The sequence below is a fragment of the Pinus tabuliformis genome, chromosome 7 (assembly GCF_031772625.1).
Source record: "Pinus tabuliformis cultivar Carrire ecotype Pingquan chromosome 7, CPIR1, whole genome shotgun sequence".
In the NCBI taxonomy this organism is placed as follows: domain Eukaryota; kingdom Viridiplantae; phylum Streptophyta; class Pinopsida; order Pinales; family Pinaceae; genus Pinus; species Pinus tabuliformis.
In genome coordinates, this window is record NC_142293.1 from 1,559,916,323 (window position 1) to 1,559,938,232 (window position 21,910).

Consider the following 21,910-nt stretch of genomic DNA (forward strand, 5'->3'; position numbering starts at 1 on the left):
ACGACAAAATGATCGCATTGCTGTAGAAGTTTTCGGAAATCGGCGGGTCGAATCTCGCTCGGCCATCCAGCATGAATATGAACCGAACTTCCTGCTCAGCGGGCAGTTGGAGAGCCCTCGTTCTGGAACGCCACAAACAGGCCGATAGAACTTCAAAGGTCGGGCACTTGGCTTGCCCTACTGCTTGTCTCTTCAGCGACTCGACCTCCTTCGGCCCGAAAAAGAATGAACTCTGGGTCATCTCCTTCACGTTCGCCATCTGCCCGTCTTTGTCTTCGATTTGATCATATTCGTAGTGAGGGAATTTAACTGTGGGATTCATCCGGGTCGGAGGATTTCTCTTTCCCAAACTGGATGAACGGAAGGCCTCGCCGCCCCCCTCGCCATTTGGGCAAGAGCTGTCAAGAATTGAAGGAGGCCAACCCCGTCGCTCATGGTGTGATTCAAACTAAGGGCAAAAATGAACCCTCCGCATCTCAACCGCGTTATCTGAAAAAAGCAAAACGTTAAGAAAACAGTATTTATGAATTGTGTTCATCAAAGCATGAGTGAATTAACCTGAATGAGAAGGAGGGGAGAATTGGTAATAGTTTCCGAGCCCGGCACATCATGCAGCAGATCATCCAAGCAGGGGAAAGGTGGGTGCAGGTCTCCGAATTCCTCCATGGAAACGTCGGCATCAGCTTCCACAAACAGCACGCCTTCGCTCGTGCAGTCCACGACGAGCTTACCGAAGGGCGCTTCTCTCAATCTTCCGGCAAAAGGATAGTAAAACACCAAAACCTTCGCCAGCGCTTCTCTGATAACTTTGGCCGGATCCTCACCTTTTTTCTACGGATCGAACCGATAGAATTGAAGGACGGGAATATGAAATCTGAGAGACGGTTGATCATCTAGATTGGAAAGGTATAGCAACCCTTTGGGAGTAGGCAGGAGAGGAGCGACAAGGATAGACGGCTTTCTGGTGGTTTTCATTTGCAGAGGTGCCATGAAAACAAAGCTGTGGAGAATCAATGAAAGGCTATGAAGCGAGCACGCAATCGAAGATGAGCAGAGCAGGATGCAGTGCGTTGCAGAGGCAAAGATCTTTGGAGATGGAGGAGACGCCGAAGCCTGCGTTTGGTGAGATATATATAAATTGAAGCCGGCCTTTCTCAAGTGATGTGACCAGTATAATGAATACCATCAGCCATGAAAGATTAACCATGAAAGATCTACAACAAAGGCTACTTCATAGGCTACTTCATATTGGATTTTTAAATTTTTAATTTAATTATTAATAAGTATCTTGAATAAGTTGGTATTTTCGGAAAGAAAAAATCAATATATCATATTGAGATAATATAAAAGTTTAGATTTTACAAATGGCAGTTGAAGAGCTGATAGGTCTTGATCTTTAACACAAGGATTGATGTAAAAAGTATAGTAAGAAAAAAGATTTCCCCCAAAAGGGAAGGGAAAATGTCAAAGCAGAAACATAATAATATATATAGACAAAAATCAAAGATGGATACATCATAAGTCATATTCTATATGCATCACAGGTCATTAGCATATATGATACTAGATCAAAGGCTCAACCTGTCAAAAAGGTAAACAACAAAACAGATGGAAGAAATAAAGCCAAAGAAAAGAAACATCATAGGAGGGATCATAAGCCGGGAATGGAGAAATCGTGAATGTAGCAGGAATTCTCACCATCTTCAATCCTCAAGGACCATGTACTTGCATCAAAAAGCACACTCTGTTTCTACAGGCAGTGTGCTTGCTGATTCTGAGAGCGACACATGTGCTGAATGGATTTATCTTTTATGAGACCCCAAAAATATATAATCCGGGCCATCCAGCCTGCTAGGTGAGGGCATCTGTTGTGGCATGACCCCAGAACATGACAAATTTTGACTCACCAAAAATAGAGATAGGATGACTCTGCCAGGGTACTGTCAAGGCCTGCTGGTAACAGAGCAACACCAGAGATCAAAACTTATACTTTGAAATTTTTTAACTTGCGAGACAAACTACCCTTCACGACTTCGAAACACTATGATCAAGCTGAAACTTGTGTTGTGTTTGACTAAGTTGGAGAAATGTGAACCATGTCTATCCATGGGGTAAGTGGGGAAGCCGAAGTAACCCGCACAACGATTTAATACTCCCTGAAAGACCAAGTCCCTCTGCTGTCAATGAACAAAAACAGAGAAGCTGGAATTCAAATAGTGTGTCATTAAGTGTTGTAGCAGCTGCAACACCCTCCAAAATTTTGGCCTGCATTGAATTTTGAAGCCTTCCTTTGGTTTTTCCTTTGATGTTTACAAGCACTCAGGCTCATCTCATGAGCTCGTGTTGAGTCTTTGCACCCTCCTCACTTGACCATTCAATGGACAACTTTTTGCATGTTGGTCACAGTGTCACACTTACAGTGATGTTTTGGCCATGCACAAGGTCCCTATTTATGTGTACAAGTTGTATTTGTATGTGAACATCCATCACACTCACACATGAAGTTGTATGCAGTGTCACGCAAGCATCATTGCGGTCACTCAACGATCTATCACAAGTGTCACGCTTGTTGCTTGCACCGTCGGTCAGTCATACTTAGTATATGTTGTCTTGATGGTCTGAGGTGTATTGTCATCGAGTCATTTTGAGTGTGTGTTGACAAGTTTGCATATGCACAAGTTCACTCGCTCACACACTTAGTCATTTTGATGAAGTTATGACGACCAGATCACCCTCCAAATGTTAAACCCTTGTTGAGTTGCATTGTGCAATTTCAACCCTCAGTGAACATGTACTGCTGCCCAGAATTGTGCAGAGCTTGTGGCTATATCCCAGGCAGCCTGCACTGCGCAATCCTGGAATCAACTAGATCGACTGTCATCCATAACAACACAAAAGTTTCTTAGTAACCCATCTCAATTTGCATTTCCCATGAGCAAATCAACCAACCCTCCAACTTTTCAAACATAGAGTTTGATGGGGAAGTGACCCTGGGACTCACTCCCCCAAAAAATTGTGCAAAATCTGCAAAGCATGCTCACTTTGCTAAATGAAGAAATTGTGAAGACATGCCGGACATACACCCAATGTTCGTTGATGTCTCCCTCAAAAATTTCGTAGTTTTTCCAACCTATCACCCAGTCAGCTGACTGGCTGCTTACCCGGAAAACTGCATAGATTTCATGAGTAGTCCCCAGCTACCCAACATCCCGCTCAACTCAGAAACTACTCTAGGATGTTCAGCAGGCCAACCTCCCAACAATTGCACAGTTTTTTCTAGCAACACTCTTGTAGCTCACTACCAGATCCCTGAAAAAATGCACATTTTTTCCCTACAAGCCTTTAGAGGCCACTACCAGCTCCCCGAAGGAATTGAGTAGTTTTTCCTGCCATGCCCCTCTACTTCCTACACTGCTTCCCTAAAAAAATTACACAGATTTCCCGCCAGCCGAGCCAGATCTCGTGAATAGTCATTGTTGATATGGATTGTCCATCTCAATCTCCCAGTGAATTCTGCGCAATTTTCACCGGCAGTGTCCAGAGCTCACATCCTAGCTTGAAATCTACCTTGCGCAGTTTCATAACCTTGTTCTCCCTCCTGGTCACCTACATTCGAAATAAAATGACAATGCATCATGGTAGACTAGGATATTTATGGATTTGATGTCGTCTCGTCATGAGTGATGGAAGATACATGTACATGGATGAGACACAATGCGACGATGAATGGGATGAACAGGTAGAGCACATGCAAGGGGATTTGTTCATGAAGGGATGAATGAAAATGCATGTGAGGATTTTTTTTGCGAACAAACAATGCATGCAAGGATATTTTTTTGCGAACGGACAATGTATGCGAGGAGATTTTTTCGTAAACAAATAATGTATGCGAGGAGAGTTTTTAGCGAACAGACAAACATGTAAGGCATGTGAAAGTAAAAGCGAAGGAGCGACGTGCACATGAAACATCAAGCGAACACCAACACCATCGAAGACTCCACACACCTTGCCATGCAGAGGTGAAGCTATGATACACCAAGAAGACATCCATCACTCAGTAGCACTTCAGCTCGACATGGACACCACTAGCAGCATGAAAATATCAGCGTTGTCATGTTGAGTCATGTCATGAGTCATCTCGGCCACATCACTACTGTGAGCCACACTGTTGTAATCAATGTAATGTAACATGGAAGTCCAAGAGACCCACATGTAATCTGAAGAGTCATGTAAATTTGAAGAATCAAATAAGTCAAATAGTCATGAGGGAAGTCGAACAGTCACAAGGGTTAGTTTTACCCTTGGATATAAATACCCCTCATTTCTACATCAAAGGAATTTTTCACCTTGGCTCCTCCCACATGGCCTTGAGAGTCTGTAATCTTTTCTTTGAGGAGAGAGCAATGGCTCCAACACTCCTCTTATGGAGTTAGTGATGCATGGTGTACCAATGTGTATTGGAACTTTTTCTTATTCCAGAAGCCTGTTAACGGGCCAACACGTTTTCACACATGTATTGTAACTGTTTGTAAGACTAATCTTGGAACACTTATAATGCATGTTTCTTTAACTTGTGTTAAAACAATTCAACTATTTCGGTTGCTCTAATACATATGTTTATGAAAATGATTTGTATAAGTCGTTAATGTTGTCTTTCCCATGTGGGATGTCTCACTGGACAGTAGACAAAACCTTTCCTATAAACTTGTTATAACGATTGCCGCACTCATGCGGACTGCTCCATTGGGTTTTGTACGTGCTATTCCTTTACTATGTGTTTCTGACTTCTGCATCCGTGTGGACTACTCCACCAGAAGCTCAGAATGTCCTGTTGTGTTATGTGTCATTGAAAGAGTTGGGACTCTTCCCTTTTGACTAGAGACTCACTTCCACCCTCTCCCTTCGTAGTGAAAGAATCTTGACACAAGTAACACCAGCACTCACCAAGCATATGAACCTCGTTGTTCAAAGACAAAGCAAACCACTCTCACGTGATGACAAGCAAGAGTTAAGGCATATATTTAAGATAATGGAAACTGGGCCATCGTACCGAATGGGACTCCTACACCAAATAGTGTGAGGTCTAGTTGGGACTTCATACTAGGGAGATCCTCTGAATGTTGGCAGGTCTAGCACCATCAACACCTTGTAACTATCTCCAAGGCTGGTTGGTCTTCCAAAGGAGACCCAAATGATATAGGAGTGAAGCCTAAGAATGTTAGAAATTATAATGCTAGATTCATCAAACATGTTACTTCCAATGCAAGAACTCCAATGAGGCCTAATAGAGTCATAGAGACCTTTATTTTTGCACTTTTTAATGAGAACCATAAACTAGGGCCATCCATTGAAAGGAAATTTGCGCTGCTAAACCCGGATGATTCAAAAGTATATGATGTAGATTTTGTTGGAAATAATACTGAGAGGGGGGGGGGTGAATTAGTATTATCATATCAATTATTTTTCATTTCACAATCAGATTTGTATACGCTACTTCTGTTATAGGAAACTGCGTATATACGCTACTGTGTCTAAGGAAACTAGTGTATATCAGTAAACTTATGATTCATTAAATGTTCATCTTTAATCAGTGCATCAGAACTTCATTAACCATAAGAATAGTAAACAGGTGCAAAAAAACAGAACAGATCATCACACAAATGGACACAAGATATAAGGTGGAAACCCAATGTGGGTAAAAACCACCTGCTACAATTCATCTCTATCTTCTTTTAATAAGAAACTTATTTTTACAATATTTTTGTACTAGTGCAATCTTATACCAGTACGCAGGCTTCTACCTGCAGAAGGCTACAACCTTCTCTCATTCTCCAGCTTCTCCTAGAAGGGAGCTACCACCCCCTTAGCTCTTGTACTAGTATGTAGGTGCTGACCTACAGAAGGCTACAACCTTCTCTTTTCTTCCACGGAGCGTGTTTCATACATTTTCAGACTGGATCCATCAATAACTTCAACCAAACATCAAATGTAACTGCATCAACCAATTTCCTTTACACAAAACAAAACTGAATCAGATAGTTACTTCTTTGAATGTTGTACCCAGAAAATAGTAATAGTAACCAGACACCATTTCTGAACCCAAAACACTGCAACAATAAATAGAAGTAGCTAAAACATATTTTGTGAGATGTATGCTACTTCAATATGTGAAACCTGTGTGCATACGCATCTGTAATAAGGCAAACCAGCGTATACGATGTTTTGAATTATTGATCTAGCGTGTATACGTGCCTCTGCTATGCCGAACCTGCGTACAGATCTATAAAATATAATTTACCCTTTTTAATTATTCAGACATCAGTCATACCCAAATTATCAGATTTATAGATCAAGTTATGCACCAAATATAACATATCAAAATCACACAAAGATACTTCTCTTCAAGCTTTGAGATCTTGACCCGTCAATAGAACTTATCCATCTTCTAGCGCTCAGGTTCCTCCTTGATTCAGATCCAGCTATGCACCACAACCCAATCACCAGTATTCTAGATCTTGCTCTTCATTAGATATTCAATACTTGAGTGAACACTTTTGCCTAATGATCTCCTTTCCCTTTTATAGTCTTAGGCCTTACTCAATACCATGGTCCAAAACCACTTAGAACCAATACTTGGGGTGCAATACCTGGGATTAATACTTTGGACGAGATACCAAGGTCCAAAACCATAGGTCCAAATACCAAGGACCAAATACCATGGACTAAAAATAAGCTTTCCCACATGTACGTGCTTTTCTGTGCATGAAAGTGCATGCATACGCATACGCGACTTTTGATCGGCAATCCCGCGTGTATACGCGACCTGGTTAAGAGGAACCTGCGTATATATCTTTTTCTTTCATTCTAAGAGCCTGAACTGTGATCTGCCATCTGAGTGAGTTGCCATCAAGGACAACACTTGTGTCATAGTGCCAAACCTATGTCATAATGCCAATAGATTTGAGATGTGGTTGGTGTATATCTCGTCCTCCTCCATATTGTCTCCTGCAAACCCACAAACTAGCCAGATTTATTTATTTTCAGGACAACCAAAACGTTCAAGGGGAGGCCTTGGCAGTGTTGTCTATTACATTGTCAAACCAAGTTTTGGTCCATTTGTTGTTCAAGGGTCTTTGGATTTTTCTTGTGGGATGGGTGATGCAGATCATGCTTCAATTCATCAGGGTGAACCTTGATATAATCCAGATAATGTTCATCCCCATGCTTCATATGCAATGAGTAGTTACTATCAAATTCACTGTAGAAAGTACTAGAATTGTGATTTCAAAGGCACTAGTCTGGTCACATTTACTGATCCAAGTAAGGATTATTCCACTCATTTTCTCTTCTAGGGAATGTCTTCCTTTACTTTTTCCATTTTTTTGTCTTCTTATATATTGTAATATATGTACTATAATCACTTTGATAATGTATAGTTCAATTTTTTATACCAAAATTTCCATGAAGATACCAGTTTGCAGGTCACTAGAATTTTCAATATAAACTATTAAAATGAGGGTCTGCCTACTTAGATCATGTTCTATTTTGGCATAGGCTATGGATCTTGTCACTATCCTCAAGAATGAGCATCAAATAAAATTGGCACGGTGCTTTCAGTAACTCAATCTTATCCCTTCCTCTTGGATATCAAAGATTGGTAAAGCCACTCCTTTGGACAGAACATTGGACTGATTGCAATACTCATTATCTGAACTAGTTGTTATTTGTGATGGTGTGCTTACAAAATATTTTGTTACCCTAAGTAATTTTAGCAGGTTGTCCAAAATGTGATTTAAACTTAATCGACACATGTATTAAGAGAACCACTAGGACCTTATTTGGCATATGTACTTATAGTACCACTGCCTAGATATGAAATTCAGGCAACTTATTCTGCTTCTCCAATCAAGATTTGTGCTTATGTTTTTCATACACTATGGGCTAAGCACATGTTATCACAACCTGTTGCATTAGATAATTTGTATTTTTTTGAACGTAAGGGGTAGAATTCTTATATTCAACAGGGAATGAGAAGGAAATTTTGATGTGGTGTCAACTTTGTATATTTTAGAGAATACATGAATTGGTATATACACAATGACTGTAATTTCAAGATATATTTACTATATTGGCTTATGTTTGACACATTATTCAAATGGGTAGCACTGCCTATATACAATTGTAACCTTAATACAGATTAGGACTTCCATTTTTCTTGGAAACTAATTATTTAGTTTCACTTTGTTAAACATAGATTATACTTGAACTTCTTGTGTATTATCCATGTTTTTTATCAAATGAGTGGATCTACCCTGAAAGAGTGCTTGGATTTTTCATTGTATTTGTTTTAGGCATGCTGATCAACTGCTTCATTTATTTTTAATGTCACCCTATCTGCAGTAATCAAGTCCCATGAAGAAGAATGTTTAGTATGTTTTATTGAAATTTGTAGAGATTATTTTATGTAAATTCCAAACGGTTAGTTAAATTTGTTATCAAATTAACCATCCAATTAAAATTAGTTCATACTAGCACGACTTGACTAATATGAAGAAATTGAATCAAAACTAGGTTCTTGTGATATGACTTAATTGATATGAATCCAATTCAATGATGGGTGACTTGTTGGGTAGATGAAATCTAGTAGGGATCTCAAATTTAATGAGCCATTTTTGAATCACTGAACAAAAAATTCTTTCATCTGCTTTCAAACTAATGCTCAATGATCTAACAGCCTCCTTCTTCAATGGGTGGTTTCTTCAAAACTCTTGCTTTGAGTTTTCAATTTGGTTCCTTTCTTGGGGGTTTTCTCTTCAATTTAAGACTATTGTGGAAATTTTTAGGGAACCTGTGAGTTTTATGCCATTCCCTTACAACCAAAAGAAAATATGTTTTAGTGATGCTTTATGTGTTCTACATGCGATCTTGGTTCCGAGGTATCCTACCCATGATATTGTAATGAAACTGGTTCATTTCATTAACTGGCAAAGATCACTGTAACATTCAACAAACTTTTAGGGACACAAGACCAGAATGGGACACAAAAATTATTTTGTATGTATCTAAGTTGGGTCATAGTAAAGCATTAATTATCGACTATATCTACTCACTAACTTCCCCTTTTTGGTTCATCTTTACGCCTCATGGATGCAACAAGTACATCCCAAAAATTTTATGACTACTTGTAAGCTACAGGTAGGGAAACAATGTATTTTTTTTACTTTACAAAATGTTCAAACTGTATTTGATCGTAAATAATGATTGATACTAAGATGGAGTATGGAATCAAGTATTTTCATGTATCATGTGAATGTTAAGCTACTATTTGTTTTGGTAATGGTCTAAGGCATTAGGATTTTGTTTTGTATCTGATGGGCATTTATACATATCATGTGAAGGATTGTAATAGATTATCAATATTAATATAGAGTAATAATCATGATTAAACCATTATTTTTCCCTGCTGGGAAAAGGCATTTGTACTATTTAGTAGGATACATGCTAATATTGATAGCTTATTCTGTAGCATCAGATATATATAAATGTTGGTATGTATTCATTGAATAGTCTTTTAAACAGGCATTTTGATGTATGGAGCAACCATGAACATTGAAAAGTCTAAGTATGGTCGTAGGTGGCCTATGACAAGAAAGTGAGATAGAGGAACGTTCATATGGAAAAGCATACGTACAATGGTATGGATCAACATGGACATCATATAGTGCAACATACAGTTTCGACACAAAGGAAATAAGTGCACAGTAGTCAAATAGCTAAATAACTATTTTATGAAAAGGATTGTTCATCACATAGAAGACATGTGTGCTCTATTTTTTCCATTAGTTTTCACCATAGCTCTTCACTTTTTCATTGTACATTTGTCTACATGCATATCTATACCTAGGTTTTCTTGACCTAGGAAAGAAACTATCAAGGGTTACCTTGTAAAGATTGTCTCGAATGTAGACATTACTATCCCTTCCTATTTTAATGATAATTAGCGCCAAGAAACCCAAGATGTTAGTAAAATTACAGGATTGGATGTCAAAAGAATCATCAATAAGCCTACTGCAACATCCCTTTCTTATGGGCTGAATGAGAAGGAGGGCCTAGTTATTGTGTTTAATCTTGATGGGGGTAATCTCAATGTACCAGTGCTTGAAATATCCACTGGTGTATTCGAGGCATGTTCCTTCCCTTGAGATGTTAGGTTATTTAACATTCATTATTTATTTCTTCTCATTCTCTGCTTTACCACACAAATTAGTGTAACCTTGCTAACTTTTTATTATAGGTAAAGGCCAAAAATGGTGATACATTTTTGGGGGTGAGGATTTTGATAATTCTCTGCTCTAGTATTTAGTTGTTGAGTTCAAAAAGACAAAAAATAACCTATCCTAGGATAAGATAGCCTTACAAAGGCTTCAAGAGGTTGTAGAGAAACCAAAGGTGGAGATGTCATCTTCTCCTAAGACATATTAACCTACCATTATCACGGAAGATGCATTTGGTACAAAGCATTTGAATGTGACATTAACTTGTTTGAAGTTTGAAATGTTAGCAAATCACTTAATCGAGATAACAAGAATCCCTTGCAAGAATTGTCCAAAAAAAGCAGGGATTATAACATTGGAATTGGATGAAGTTATTCTTATGGGAAGAATGTATTGGGTGCCAAGGGTTCAAGAGATTTGTGTTAAGATTTTTGGAAAGACGCCAGGTAAACATGTTAATCCAAACGAGGCTATAACAATGGGTTCTGCCATCCAAAGTGGAATTTTGTTCGCTAATGTAAAGGAACTGCTTTTACTGGATGTGACTCCTCTTTCTCTTGGATTAGAAACACTTGGCAGGGTTTTCACTAGGTTAGTAAGAAGAAATACAACAATCCTAATTAATAAGAGTCATATATTCTCAACTGATGCAGATGGTCAAACTTGGTGGATAGACCATGATGTTGCAAGAATTAAATCCATTCAAGGAGGAGAGTCTTCATCCTTTGTACGAGGCCCCAAACCTTTAGTTGTGGGCTTAGTATCAACTATCCATAATTTTCATGTGTGGGTTCATCTTGATGGCTAGAGGAATAGTATGAAATTTGTCAAAGTGAGAGACCACTTTGGGGTTCTTGTTGCGGATCAATCCTTTGCTTCTCTTGACACCCTCTTACAACTTGACTTGTTGTATGTTAATTTTATTGCTTGATGGTTGAGAATGCGTAGTGTGCAAGAGAATATCCTTGAGGTGGTACTTTGTTCATTGTGAATTATATAGTGGCCCATTAACTCATGTAGGTGGATTATTTCCATCTCCCCCTCTACATTTGCACTTGGATATGTAGACTCAAATCTACACAAATGAGAGACCCCTCTTGTTAAGTACATTGGCAGTATGCTAAAAACCAGTTGATACACATATCTTTGTTATGTTCCAAAGATATAAGATACCAATTCTAATATAGTACTGAGTTGTGTGAAAATCTATGGCCCGAGGGAGAGAATCTCCCAATACAGAAATCTTTGAGGGAATATTAGATGAGAGCAAGGAGGGTCTAACCTTAAAATGAGCATATTTTCAAAACTAGAACAAGTGCTTCAAGGTTTCATTCTTTCCACATGGTGGGAATTTAAGGTATAGAATCAGTAGGTGTTCAAGGTCATGTTATTCTTCTCGAATTTATGCCTTGCAGTGTTTCCTTTCCAACATTTGGTGCAATTGCTAGAAATAATATTTGATTTTAAGTTCACGGCCAGAGACCAAAATGGTGTATGAGAGCCCCTTGTTTGTGGGACAAGGGACCCACCTCCCTTAACTGCTAAAGTCTATGAAGGCATACATAATCTACCCCCCTCTGACTGTGACCCCTTACTAAGAAACACATGCTCTTAACCATTAGGTCACTCACGTTGTATAATAATAAAGTTATAATTTAATTAGTTTTATGATTTTTTATTTTTATTTTAGCAATGTGAGATGTGTCATGTAATAAGTTTTTTGTTACCTATTATGGATTAATGTCTATGGGAATTTACCAACCACTTAGTTTATATGGTTGTGTTAGGTGGAAGGATTTAATCTCCAAAGAATATTCTAGATTATTTATAACAATATACCCAAATCAAAGCTTGAGATTTATCTCAAAAATAGTTTTGTGTTATTTTTTTCCCTTTTAATGAAATTGATTAATTAAAAATGACATATAAACAAGTGAGTTATGGTTTTTTGGGGCATGTGGTATTAATAAGCCATGGTATTAGCCCATAATATTGTAACAAATCCTATATACAGATTAATAATCTCCATTGCAAACATCAACAACAAAGGAGGTACCTCTAGATATTGCTCTCGAGCAAAAATCCTCTTCCACTGATCTTTATTCTTTTTGTTAGTTGTATTTTTTTAATCTTATTGTGTTCTATTAAGGAAGTGTGTTTGGATTATAGGCTATAAATTATTATAATATTATTTTGTACTTGTGAGTTTTACATCTCCTAAATAATTTATTAATAATAATCTAATTTTAATTTTGAATTAAAAGAAAAAATATATATTTCTCATATTGTAAGCACCTTGTTACTATATATATTTTATATATGGTTCAAAATACAAAATATAAAATTAATAATAATGTAGTAGTATTAATTGATTTTTTTTAAATAAAAATATTATAAATTTATTTTGTTTTGATAATTTAAATTATCTTAATTATTGTCTTCATTTTTTTATATTTAGTTTCCATGAGTTATATTTAAATTCCTCACCTACCATTAATATTAAGGAAAAATATATTTTAATATTTTATTTTTCTATTTTTCATTTCCTTAAAATTAAAAAAGAAATAATATTTAGTTTTTTTAGTTATATATATAAAAGATAATATTTAGTTTTATTAGTTATATATATATGAATGATAGAGATTTTTTTTATATATATTTTATATGAGGAATTTAAGACTTTCAAGAGAATTTTGAGTATGACAAGAAAATAAAAGTTAGGAAGAGAATAATAATATTTATCCCAATTACCAAAATACATCTAATTCTAATGTTGAATGGAGTATGATAACAAAGATAAAAACTAGGAAGATAATAATAACATTTACCCCAACTATCCAAAATACATCCAATTCCAATGTTGAATGGAAGAACAATCTACTCATAGCATCATAACATCCCACTAGTAGAGAGATTGTCCTTCCATCAAACATTGGGGCTAACCATGGCATAAGCTCAACCTTTTTCGAATATATACATATAAGAGATGATGTGTTTATTGCATTCACATATTTAATGTTAAATAACTTATCATACATATAAATAACACGAACATAAGATGTACTTTGGAAAAAATCCAATATAAAAAATCGAAGGAGAGGCATATGCTCTGCCCTTTTCACGTGTGTATAAGTGAAAATATAAAGAAAATGCACTCACTATGGAGTTTCCATGGACATTGTATGTTTTAAATGGTTGTTACATTAAGATGATCTTCTACTTCTTTCTTATCCTTCAAAGTTGTTTCCTATAAACCTAGTGTTTAACCCAATTTAACTCAATTTTTATCATGATATGATAATAATTTAAGGTTAAGCTTAGAGTTTTTTCATGTCTCAATCCCTAACTAATGTTAAGGTTTTGGGCTCTTTAATATCTTTTTGAAATTCCACATGTAACTCCACATTCTCTGTGATGTTAGTTAGCATGACATCTACTTAGTATCATGGTAGTCAAGGTGTGATTAGCTCCACATTGTGAGTAATGAGAATTGACCTAACATCTATTTAGTATCACTTTAGTCAATAATATAAATTAACTTTTTCATACAAACTTCTATTAAAATAATTTTTCAATTAGAACGCTCTTAATGTATTATGAACTTTGTTGACAAAATTTTGATTAAAACATAATTATTTGAAACTTTAAATAAATTTCAAAAAGTTTAGGCCCAAAACATCAAAATCAAATTTAAAAACCATACAACTTAATAACTCTAATTTTTAGGCCATAAAAAATTAAAATAAATAACAAATTATATCAAACTTTACCCAAAATCCATATTTAAATATTTTGATTTTATAAAAATTAATTTATGTTTTCCCAAAACAATGAATTATAATTGAAATCGATGTATTTATTTAAATATAATATATTTGTTAATTCTTTTAAAAATGAAGGCGGTAGGATTTATGATGAAAATTGAAAGATGTCAGATTTATGATGTTCGCTGGTACGTTTTGATAAACATAAAATCAAAGCTGTCAGATTTATGACGATGGGTTGTACGTTTTCATTCACAACACAAACTCTCTACATACACTGCCACTCCAATCAAGTCGCGAATTTCAGTTGTATTATTTCTTTCTATTAAACTCCTTCAACGAGTGTCATTCTGTGACGTGTTATATTCGGCGTCATCCATCAAGTCTACATTTCCTTAATGAAAAATATACATTCCGGAAGCGTATGGATCACTCTCACTGTGATATACTTAAAATTGGGTCTTTAATTTTGGTAGGTGATTTGAATGCAGTTTTATCTTGAGATGAATGTCGGGGTGTAGGGTGGATCCCTTCATAGATCTTCTTTGTCAATGCTCTGAGTCCAATCATTTATTACATTAACGCTTACCTTGCAGATCCCTTCATAGACCGAGTTAGATGAATGAATGCGAGTAACATGAATGAATGCGGAGTGCTTCGGCAACCTACTGTAAGGAATCAAGGATACATACTTTTCTGGATGTTACTCTAAAGGCAACTCAAGAAGTTGCAGTGTATCCAATTTACTTCACCGAAATACAAGGACACTCTTGGGCGAGGTACCCACCTCATTTTATTCACGTAAGAGCAACTTAATACAGATTTTATTCATGTAACAGCAACTTAATATAATTAAGCTTAGAGATTGCTATTTTATATCGAGGATCGTAGATATGGGGCTGCGTTCTCAATAGCTTCATTGATTTCTGCTTGAAATATTTGCATAGCAGCGGGTGGCAAGCATACTGGAACCACTGTGCCTTCCACCCCACTTCTGTTATGATAGGGGACTAGGAAGCTTGACAACCCCGCCACTGACGCTGGTCCCACTCCACCTCGTGCTGGCCCGCCGTAGGCTGGTCTTCCCCATCCCAAATCCACATCTCCAAACCCGATCTTAGTACAGTCCGAAACCGCATAGGTGCCACCACTGTGAAGAGAGGGTGCCCTCTCAACTCCATCAAATCTATCACTGATCGCATGTACTCGCCATTCACGCTCATTTTCGCTTGGCGGATCAACTTCACAGCGAAGGACAACGGTTTGGTTGCCAGCTCTCCTGCGGTCGTCTTCCCCCACGACAAAATGATCGCATTGCTGTAGAAGTTTTCGGAAATCGGCGGGTCGAATCTCGCTCGGCCATCCAGCATGAATATGAACCGAACTTCCTGCTCAGCGGGCAGTTGGAGAGCCCTCGTTCTGGAACGCCACAAACAGGCCGATAGAACTTCAAAGGTCGGGCACTTGCCTTGCCCTACTGCTTGTCTCTTCAGCGACTCGACCTCCTTCGGCCCGAAAAAGAATGAACTCTGGGTCATCTCCTTCACGTTCGCCATCTGCCCGTCTTTGTCTTCGATTTGATCATATTCGTAGTGAGGGAATTTAACTGTGGGATTCATCCGGGTCGGAGGATTTCTCTTTCCCAAACTGGATGAACGGAAGGCCTCGCCGCCCCCCTCGCCATTTGGGCAAGAGCTGTCAAGAATTGAAGGAGGCCAACCCCGTCGCTCATGGTGTGATTCAAACTAAGGGCGAAAATGAACCCTCCGCATCTCAACCGCGTTATCTGAAAAAAGCAAAACGTTAAGAAAACAGAATTTATGAATTGTGTTCATCAAAGCATGAGTGAATTAACCTGAATGAGAAGGAGGGGAGAATTGGTAATAGTTTCCGAGCCCGGCACATCATGCAGCAGATCATCCAAGCAGGGGAAAGGTGGGTGCAGGTCTCCGAATTCCTCCATGGAAACGTCGGCATCAGCTTCCACAAACAGCACGCCTTCGCTCGTGCAGTCCACGACGAGCTTACCGAAGGGCGCTTCTCTCAATCTTCCGGCAAAAGGATAGTAAAACACCAAAACCTTCGCCAGCGCTTCTCTGATAACTTTGGCCGGATCCTCACCTTTTTTCTACGGATCGAACCGATAGAATTGAAGGACGGGAATATGAAATCTGAGAGACGGTTGATCATCTAGATTGGAAAGGTATAACAACCCTTTGGGAGTAGGCAGGAGAGGAGCGACAAGGATAGACGGCTTTCTGGTGGTTTTCATTTGCAGAGGTGCCATGAAAACAAAGCTGTGGAGAATCAATGAAAGGCTATGAAGCGAGCACGCAATCGAAGATGAGCAGAGCAGGATGCAGTGCGTTGCAGAGGCAAAGATCTTTGGAGATGGAGGAGACGCCGAAGCCTGCGTTTGGTGAGATATATATAAATTGAAGCCGGCCTTTCTCAAGTGATGTGACCAGTGTAATGAATACCATCAGCCATGAAAGATTAACCATGAAAGATCTACAACAAAGGCTACTTCATATTGGATTTTTAAATTTTTAATTTAATTATTAATAAGTATCTTGAATAAGTGGGTATTTTCGGAAAGAAAAACTCAATATATCATATTGAGATAATATAAAAGTTTAGATTTTACAAATGGCAGTTGAAGAGCTGATAGGTCTTGATCTTTAACACAAGGATTGATGTAAAAAGTATAGTAAGAAAAAAGATTTCCCCCAAAAGGGAAGGGAAAATGTCAAAGCAGAAACATAATAATATATATAGACAAAAATCAAAGATGGATACATCATAAGTCATATTCTATATGCATCACAGGTCATTAGCATATATGATACTAGATCAAAGGCTCAACCTGTCAAAAAGGTAAACAACAAAACAGATGGAAGAAATAAAGCCAAAGAAAAGAAACATCATAGAGGGATCATAAGCCGGGAATGGAGAAATCGTGAATGTAGCAGGAATTCTCACCATCTTCAATCCTCAAGGACCATGTACTTGCATCAAGAAGCACACTCTGTTTCTACAGGCAGTCTCTGCTTGCTGATTCTGAGAGCGACACATGTGGTGAATGGATTTATCTTTTATGAGACCCCAAAAATATATAATCCGGGCCATCCAGCCTGCTAGGTGAGGGCATCTGTTGTGGCATGACCCCAGAACATGACAAATTTTGACTCACCAAAAATAGAGATAGGATGAATATATATTGAATTTAAGGTTTAAATCCATGATGATGAGTACCCGCAGCCACAAACGTCCTGTTGCTCAGCACCATCAAAAAATGCACATGGAGGACATTTGTCAATGCAGCTATGCGACTTGCTCATGTTTTTTTTTCATTTTGGGTTGATTCAAAGGCAGAGCTTCAAAGGATGTTATTATCTGTTGAACAATTGACAGCAGGGGCATCTTTGAGTCTTCTAAGATTTTGTGGTTCCTCCATTTCCACAAAAACCAGGGGACAAGAATAACCATAGACCTCCATTGATCTTTTTGTCCACTCCACCAAAAAAAGCTTCCTAGAATGAATCGAAATCAGTGAGAGGGAAACGGTATATGATTGCCAAAGCTTTCCAAACTTGCAGTGAGGATTTACATTTAAAAAGCATATGAAAATTGAATTCTTCATGAGATTCGCACATAGCACATCTATTCGGGCTGTGCCAACTCCTTTTCTTCAAATTGTCCCATGTTAAGTTTTTATTCTGAAACACTAACCATGAGAACAAAATAAGCTTTGGAGGGCACCTTGACTTCCATAACACCAGAGCAAAAATCGAGCTAGCCGAAAAATGCTTAGAACCAATCATATCCTTGTAAATATCTTTCACTTGGACCGGCAAACAGGTATTTGGAATAGCCCACGATAGACAATTGTGGAATAACGGTGAAAGCTGTATGCAATTGAATAAGTTGGTTTACTTTTACAATAGCTTTTTAAAATTTAAAGTAAGTGGTATGGATTTAATACCTATCTTTTCTAAAATATTAGTATATATGTCAAATTTTCTATAGATTATTAGTATATATGTTAAATTTTCTATAGAATATTGGTATATATGTTAAATTTTCTAAAATATTTATAGTGATATACCTGAGTTAAAAGTTAAAATTTATGAACAAAATAATTATTTTTGGTTTTGAAACAAATTTATTAATTAAAAAAAATTATGTGAAAGAATATTATATATTATTATTTTTTAGTTAGGTGGTATTGATAAGTTATAACATTTGCTAATAATAATGTATGTATTTAAATTTTTAAAAAATATTTACAATGATATAAGTAAGTTAAAAGTTGAAATTTATCTTCAAAGTAATTATTTCTTTTTTGTATTTTTAATTAAACTTTTTAATTAAGAAATTCTTATGTGAAAGAGTATCATATAAAGTTAATTATGATTTTTTTTAGGTATGTGGTATTTATAAGCTATAGTATTAGCCCATGGTATTGTAACAAAGACAATTTAGAAAGTTGAAATTTATGAACAAAGTAATTATTTCTTTTTTGTATTTTTAATTAAATTTGTTAACTAAAAACATTTCATGTGAAAGAATATTATATGAAGTCAATTATAGTTTTTCAAGTATGTACTATTGATAAGCCATAGTATTAGCCAATAATATTGTATATATGTAAAATTTCTAGAATATTTAGAGTGATATACATAAGTCAAAATTTGAAATTTACCTTCAAAGTAATTTTTTTTTAAATTAAATTTATTAATTAAAAAATCTTCATGTGAAATAGTATCATATAAAGTCAATTATGTTTTTTTCAAGTATGTGGTATTGATAAGTCATAGTATTAGCCCATGGTATTGTAGCAAAGACTATTTAGAAATTAAGAATCTTCATGATAAAGTGAGGGTAAGTGTTTTATATGGTTGTGCAAGTGATTAGGTGGATGGTAGAGATTTAATTTACATAATATTTTAAAATAGATGAAAAATTGAGATTGATTTAGAAAGTAGGTATACTCCTTCAACAATTTTAATTAAATTGATTAATTAAAAAATGTCATATTCATATAAATATGAGTTGTGTTTTTTTTGGCATGTGGTATTACTAAGTGTGGTATTACTAAGTCAGGAGATTGGATTAGGTGGATGGTAGAGATTTAAATTGATTTAGAAAGTAGGTATACTCCAACATTTTTAATTAAATTGATTAATTAAAAAATGTCATATTCATATAAATATGAGTTGTGTTTTTTTTGGCATGTGGTATTACCAAGTCATGAGATTGGCCTTTGATATTGCGAAAAGTCTATTTACCATGAGAATTTTTATGATTATATATATATATATATATATATATATATATATATATATATATATATATTTTTCAAATTAATAACACAAATCATTTAAAATAAATTTATAATTTAGTTAAACTTTATGACTTTTCAAAATTTGGGCAATGTGAAATGTATCATGAGGTAAATGTTTTCATTCTTATGGACATTTATCAACAATTCAATTTATATGGTTGTCTTAGTTTATCAAGAATATAAAATCATATATTTGAAATATAAATACTAATTGAGGGAGAGGCTCATCCTACAACTCAAAGAGATGTGTAAGTATGCCCATCTTCAACTTAGAATTAACATGTTTCCCTATATATATATATATATATATATATATATATATAAAATGTTAGATATAATAGAAAAACAAAAATGAATATAAGTGTTTAGTTTGTTTAATTAAAAGTATTATAAAACATCAATAATCTCACTCTATGTCTATACAAAGAAGAAGTTGTGAAAATATTTCACTCACTCTCACCCATAAATAAAATATATAATAAAAAAACAAAAATGAATATACGTGTTTGGTTTGTTTAATTAAAATTATAACAAAACATCAATAATTTCACTTTATGACCATATTAAAAAGTGGTCAAAGTATTTCACTCTCACGCTCAACCATAAATAAAATATTTTGAAGTCCATATTAAACAACATAATCTTATATCAACTTTATAGAGAAATAAAGTAGTTAAAAGTTTAAAAAGAACTATATATACATTATATAAACTATTTTTTTTTTTAGTTTATCTTTTTATGATGATGATGATGATGGATCAAAGTGTAGACATTTTATTCAAATTTTGCACTCTAAAAGAAGTTTTCATCTCAAGAGATTTGATCCTTTTGGGTTCTTGCTAGATCCGTGATTAAGATAGATCTTGTTAATAACAACTTATGTTAACCACTTTTAATGATAATCTAGTAAGAGCTAAGCGGGATCAAATCTTCACAAAATTTTAATGAAATATTTTCATTTTGATCTTCTGATATATATATATATATATAAAGAGAGAGACCACTTGTAATTTTTCATTATGTATGTTGCATTTTTTAATCTATAAAATAAAACAAAATTTACATGGGCATAGTAGTGAGATTCCTTAAAATGTTTCACCTACTAGTATATATCCATGAATCTATAAAATAGATCAAAATTTACATGAGCATAGTAGTGAGATTGCTTAAAACGTTTCACCGACGAGTGTATATCCATTTCCATTTTAAGCACAGATTTAAAATGAGTAGAGAGTGCAAAAAATAATGTGTAGTTTTTCATTGTATTTTTTAATGCTATAAAGATTACAAAATATGTACATTGAAATGGTTTTTTATTATTATTATATTTTTAAGTATATGTCAATATTAATTTATATTAAAATATTTTATTCATAGCCGGCATTGCATATTTTATTCTATACAATTTTAAATATTTTCTTTTAACATTTTTTTCTATATATATAGATATATAGAAAGTTGATATAAGGTTTAAACATCTTATTCACATATTTATTTTTTCCTTTTAATTACTCTACATGAAATTATATTAGGTCATATGGACAACTAATTAAACATGCATAGCATACTTTTTTTCTCTTTTATTATAACGGACATTGTTTTTCTATTTAGAGAATATTTTATTCTTATTTTAAGAGGGACATGTGTCAACTCCAAGTTGAGCACTGGCATACTTACACATCATCATATTGGGGTGAAGAATGACCCTCTCGACTCAATAAAAAAGAAATATTTTTTTTCCAGTTGCTTTATATAATGTATATATAGTTTTTTCTTGTTTTTGTTTTTTTTTAACTACTTCAGTTTAAGAGTGAGAGTGAAATGCTTTTACCGCTCCTTCATAGTATGGACATAGAGTGAGATTATTGATGTTTATTATACTCTTGATTAAACAAACCAAACACATATATTCATTTTCTTTTAATTATATATTTATTTATGGTTGAGAATGAGTGAAATATTTTTACTACTTGATGTTTTATAATACTTTTAATTAAACAAATCAAACATTTTTATTCATTTTTATCATATCTTTTTTTTTTTCAATATATAGATTTTAAAATGACACATGTCAACTCCAAGTTAAACACAAACATATCATACTAGGTTATAGAATAATGAGAATCTCAGCACAATATATATATTTCATCATTAATTTGAAAGTATGGGAAATAAATAATTTAAAATAAAAACTAGTACACCCACATTATTAAAAATACTCAATGTAGGTGTTTTACATTGAAAAATAATAAAATAATACTTACATTAACAATAACAAATAGCCGTACAACCCCGGATGCGGGTGATGACTTGTCAAGGGGGGGCGTGCCACATGCCCAGCATGTGCCGCCCCGTGGTAACCTTAATACGCCTGGTTAAACCGCCGTCAAGGTATAATGGCCCAGCAGCGAAGCGATGGGTATTCAATGCAAGGCAGAGGTTCTCGATGGTGGCGCAGAATGCAGTTAATGCTCGACTGCAGAGAAGGAATGGAATACGATATCAACGAAGGATGTGGGTGCATT

The 21,910-nt window shown here is 35.3% G+C and overlaps 1 protein-coding gene across 1 annotated transcript; it reads right to left on the reverse strand.

The window, feature by feature from the left end:
- Positions 1 to 15,653: 15,653 nt before the first annotated feature.
- Positions 15,654 to 20,589, reverse strand: LOC149253970 (13-hydroxylupanine O-tigloyltransferase-like). The gene is made up of 3 exons (XM_089454644.1): positions 20,530 to 20,589; positions 15,894 to 16,166; positions 15,654 to 15,824 (listed from the first exon to the last, which is right to left on the reverse strand). Exons 1-3 carry the CDS (start codon positions 20,587 to 20,589, stop codon positions 15,654 to 15,656), a joined length of 504 nt encoding a protein of 167 aa, XP_089310770.1.
- Between the last annotated feature and the right edge of the window lie 1,321 nt (positions 20,590 to 21,910).

Bases quoted from the DNA above. Each gene is read 5' to 3' on its own strand.
- LOC149253970 (XM_089454644.1), bottom strand. From the start codon at position 20,589: ATGGAAATGGATATACACTCGTCGGTGAAACGTTTTAAGCAATCTCAC. The intron at 16,167-20,529 runs GTAAATTTTGAT...TTCGATCCGTAG, and splicing joins AATCTCACTACTATGCTCAT to AAAAAAGGTGAGGATCCGGC. The intron at 15,825-15,893 runs GTTAATTCACTC...TGCTTTTTTCAG, and splicing joins CTCCCCTCCTTCTCATTCAG to ATAACGCGGTTGAGATGCGG.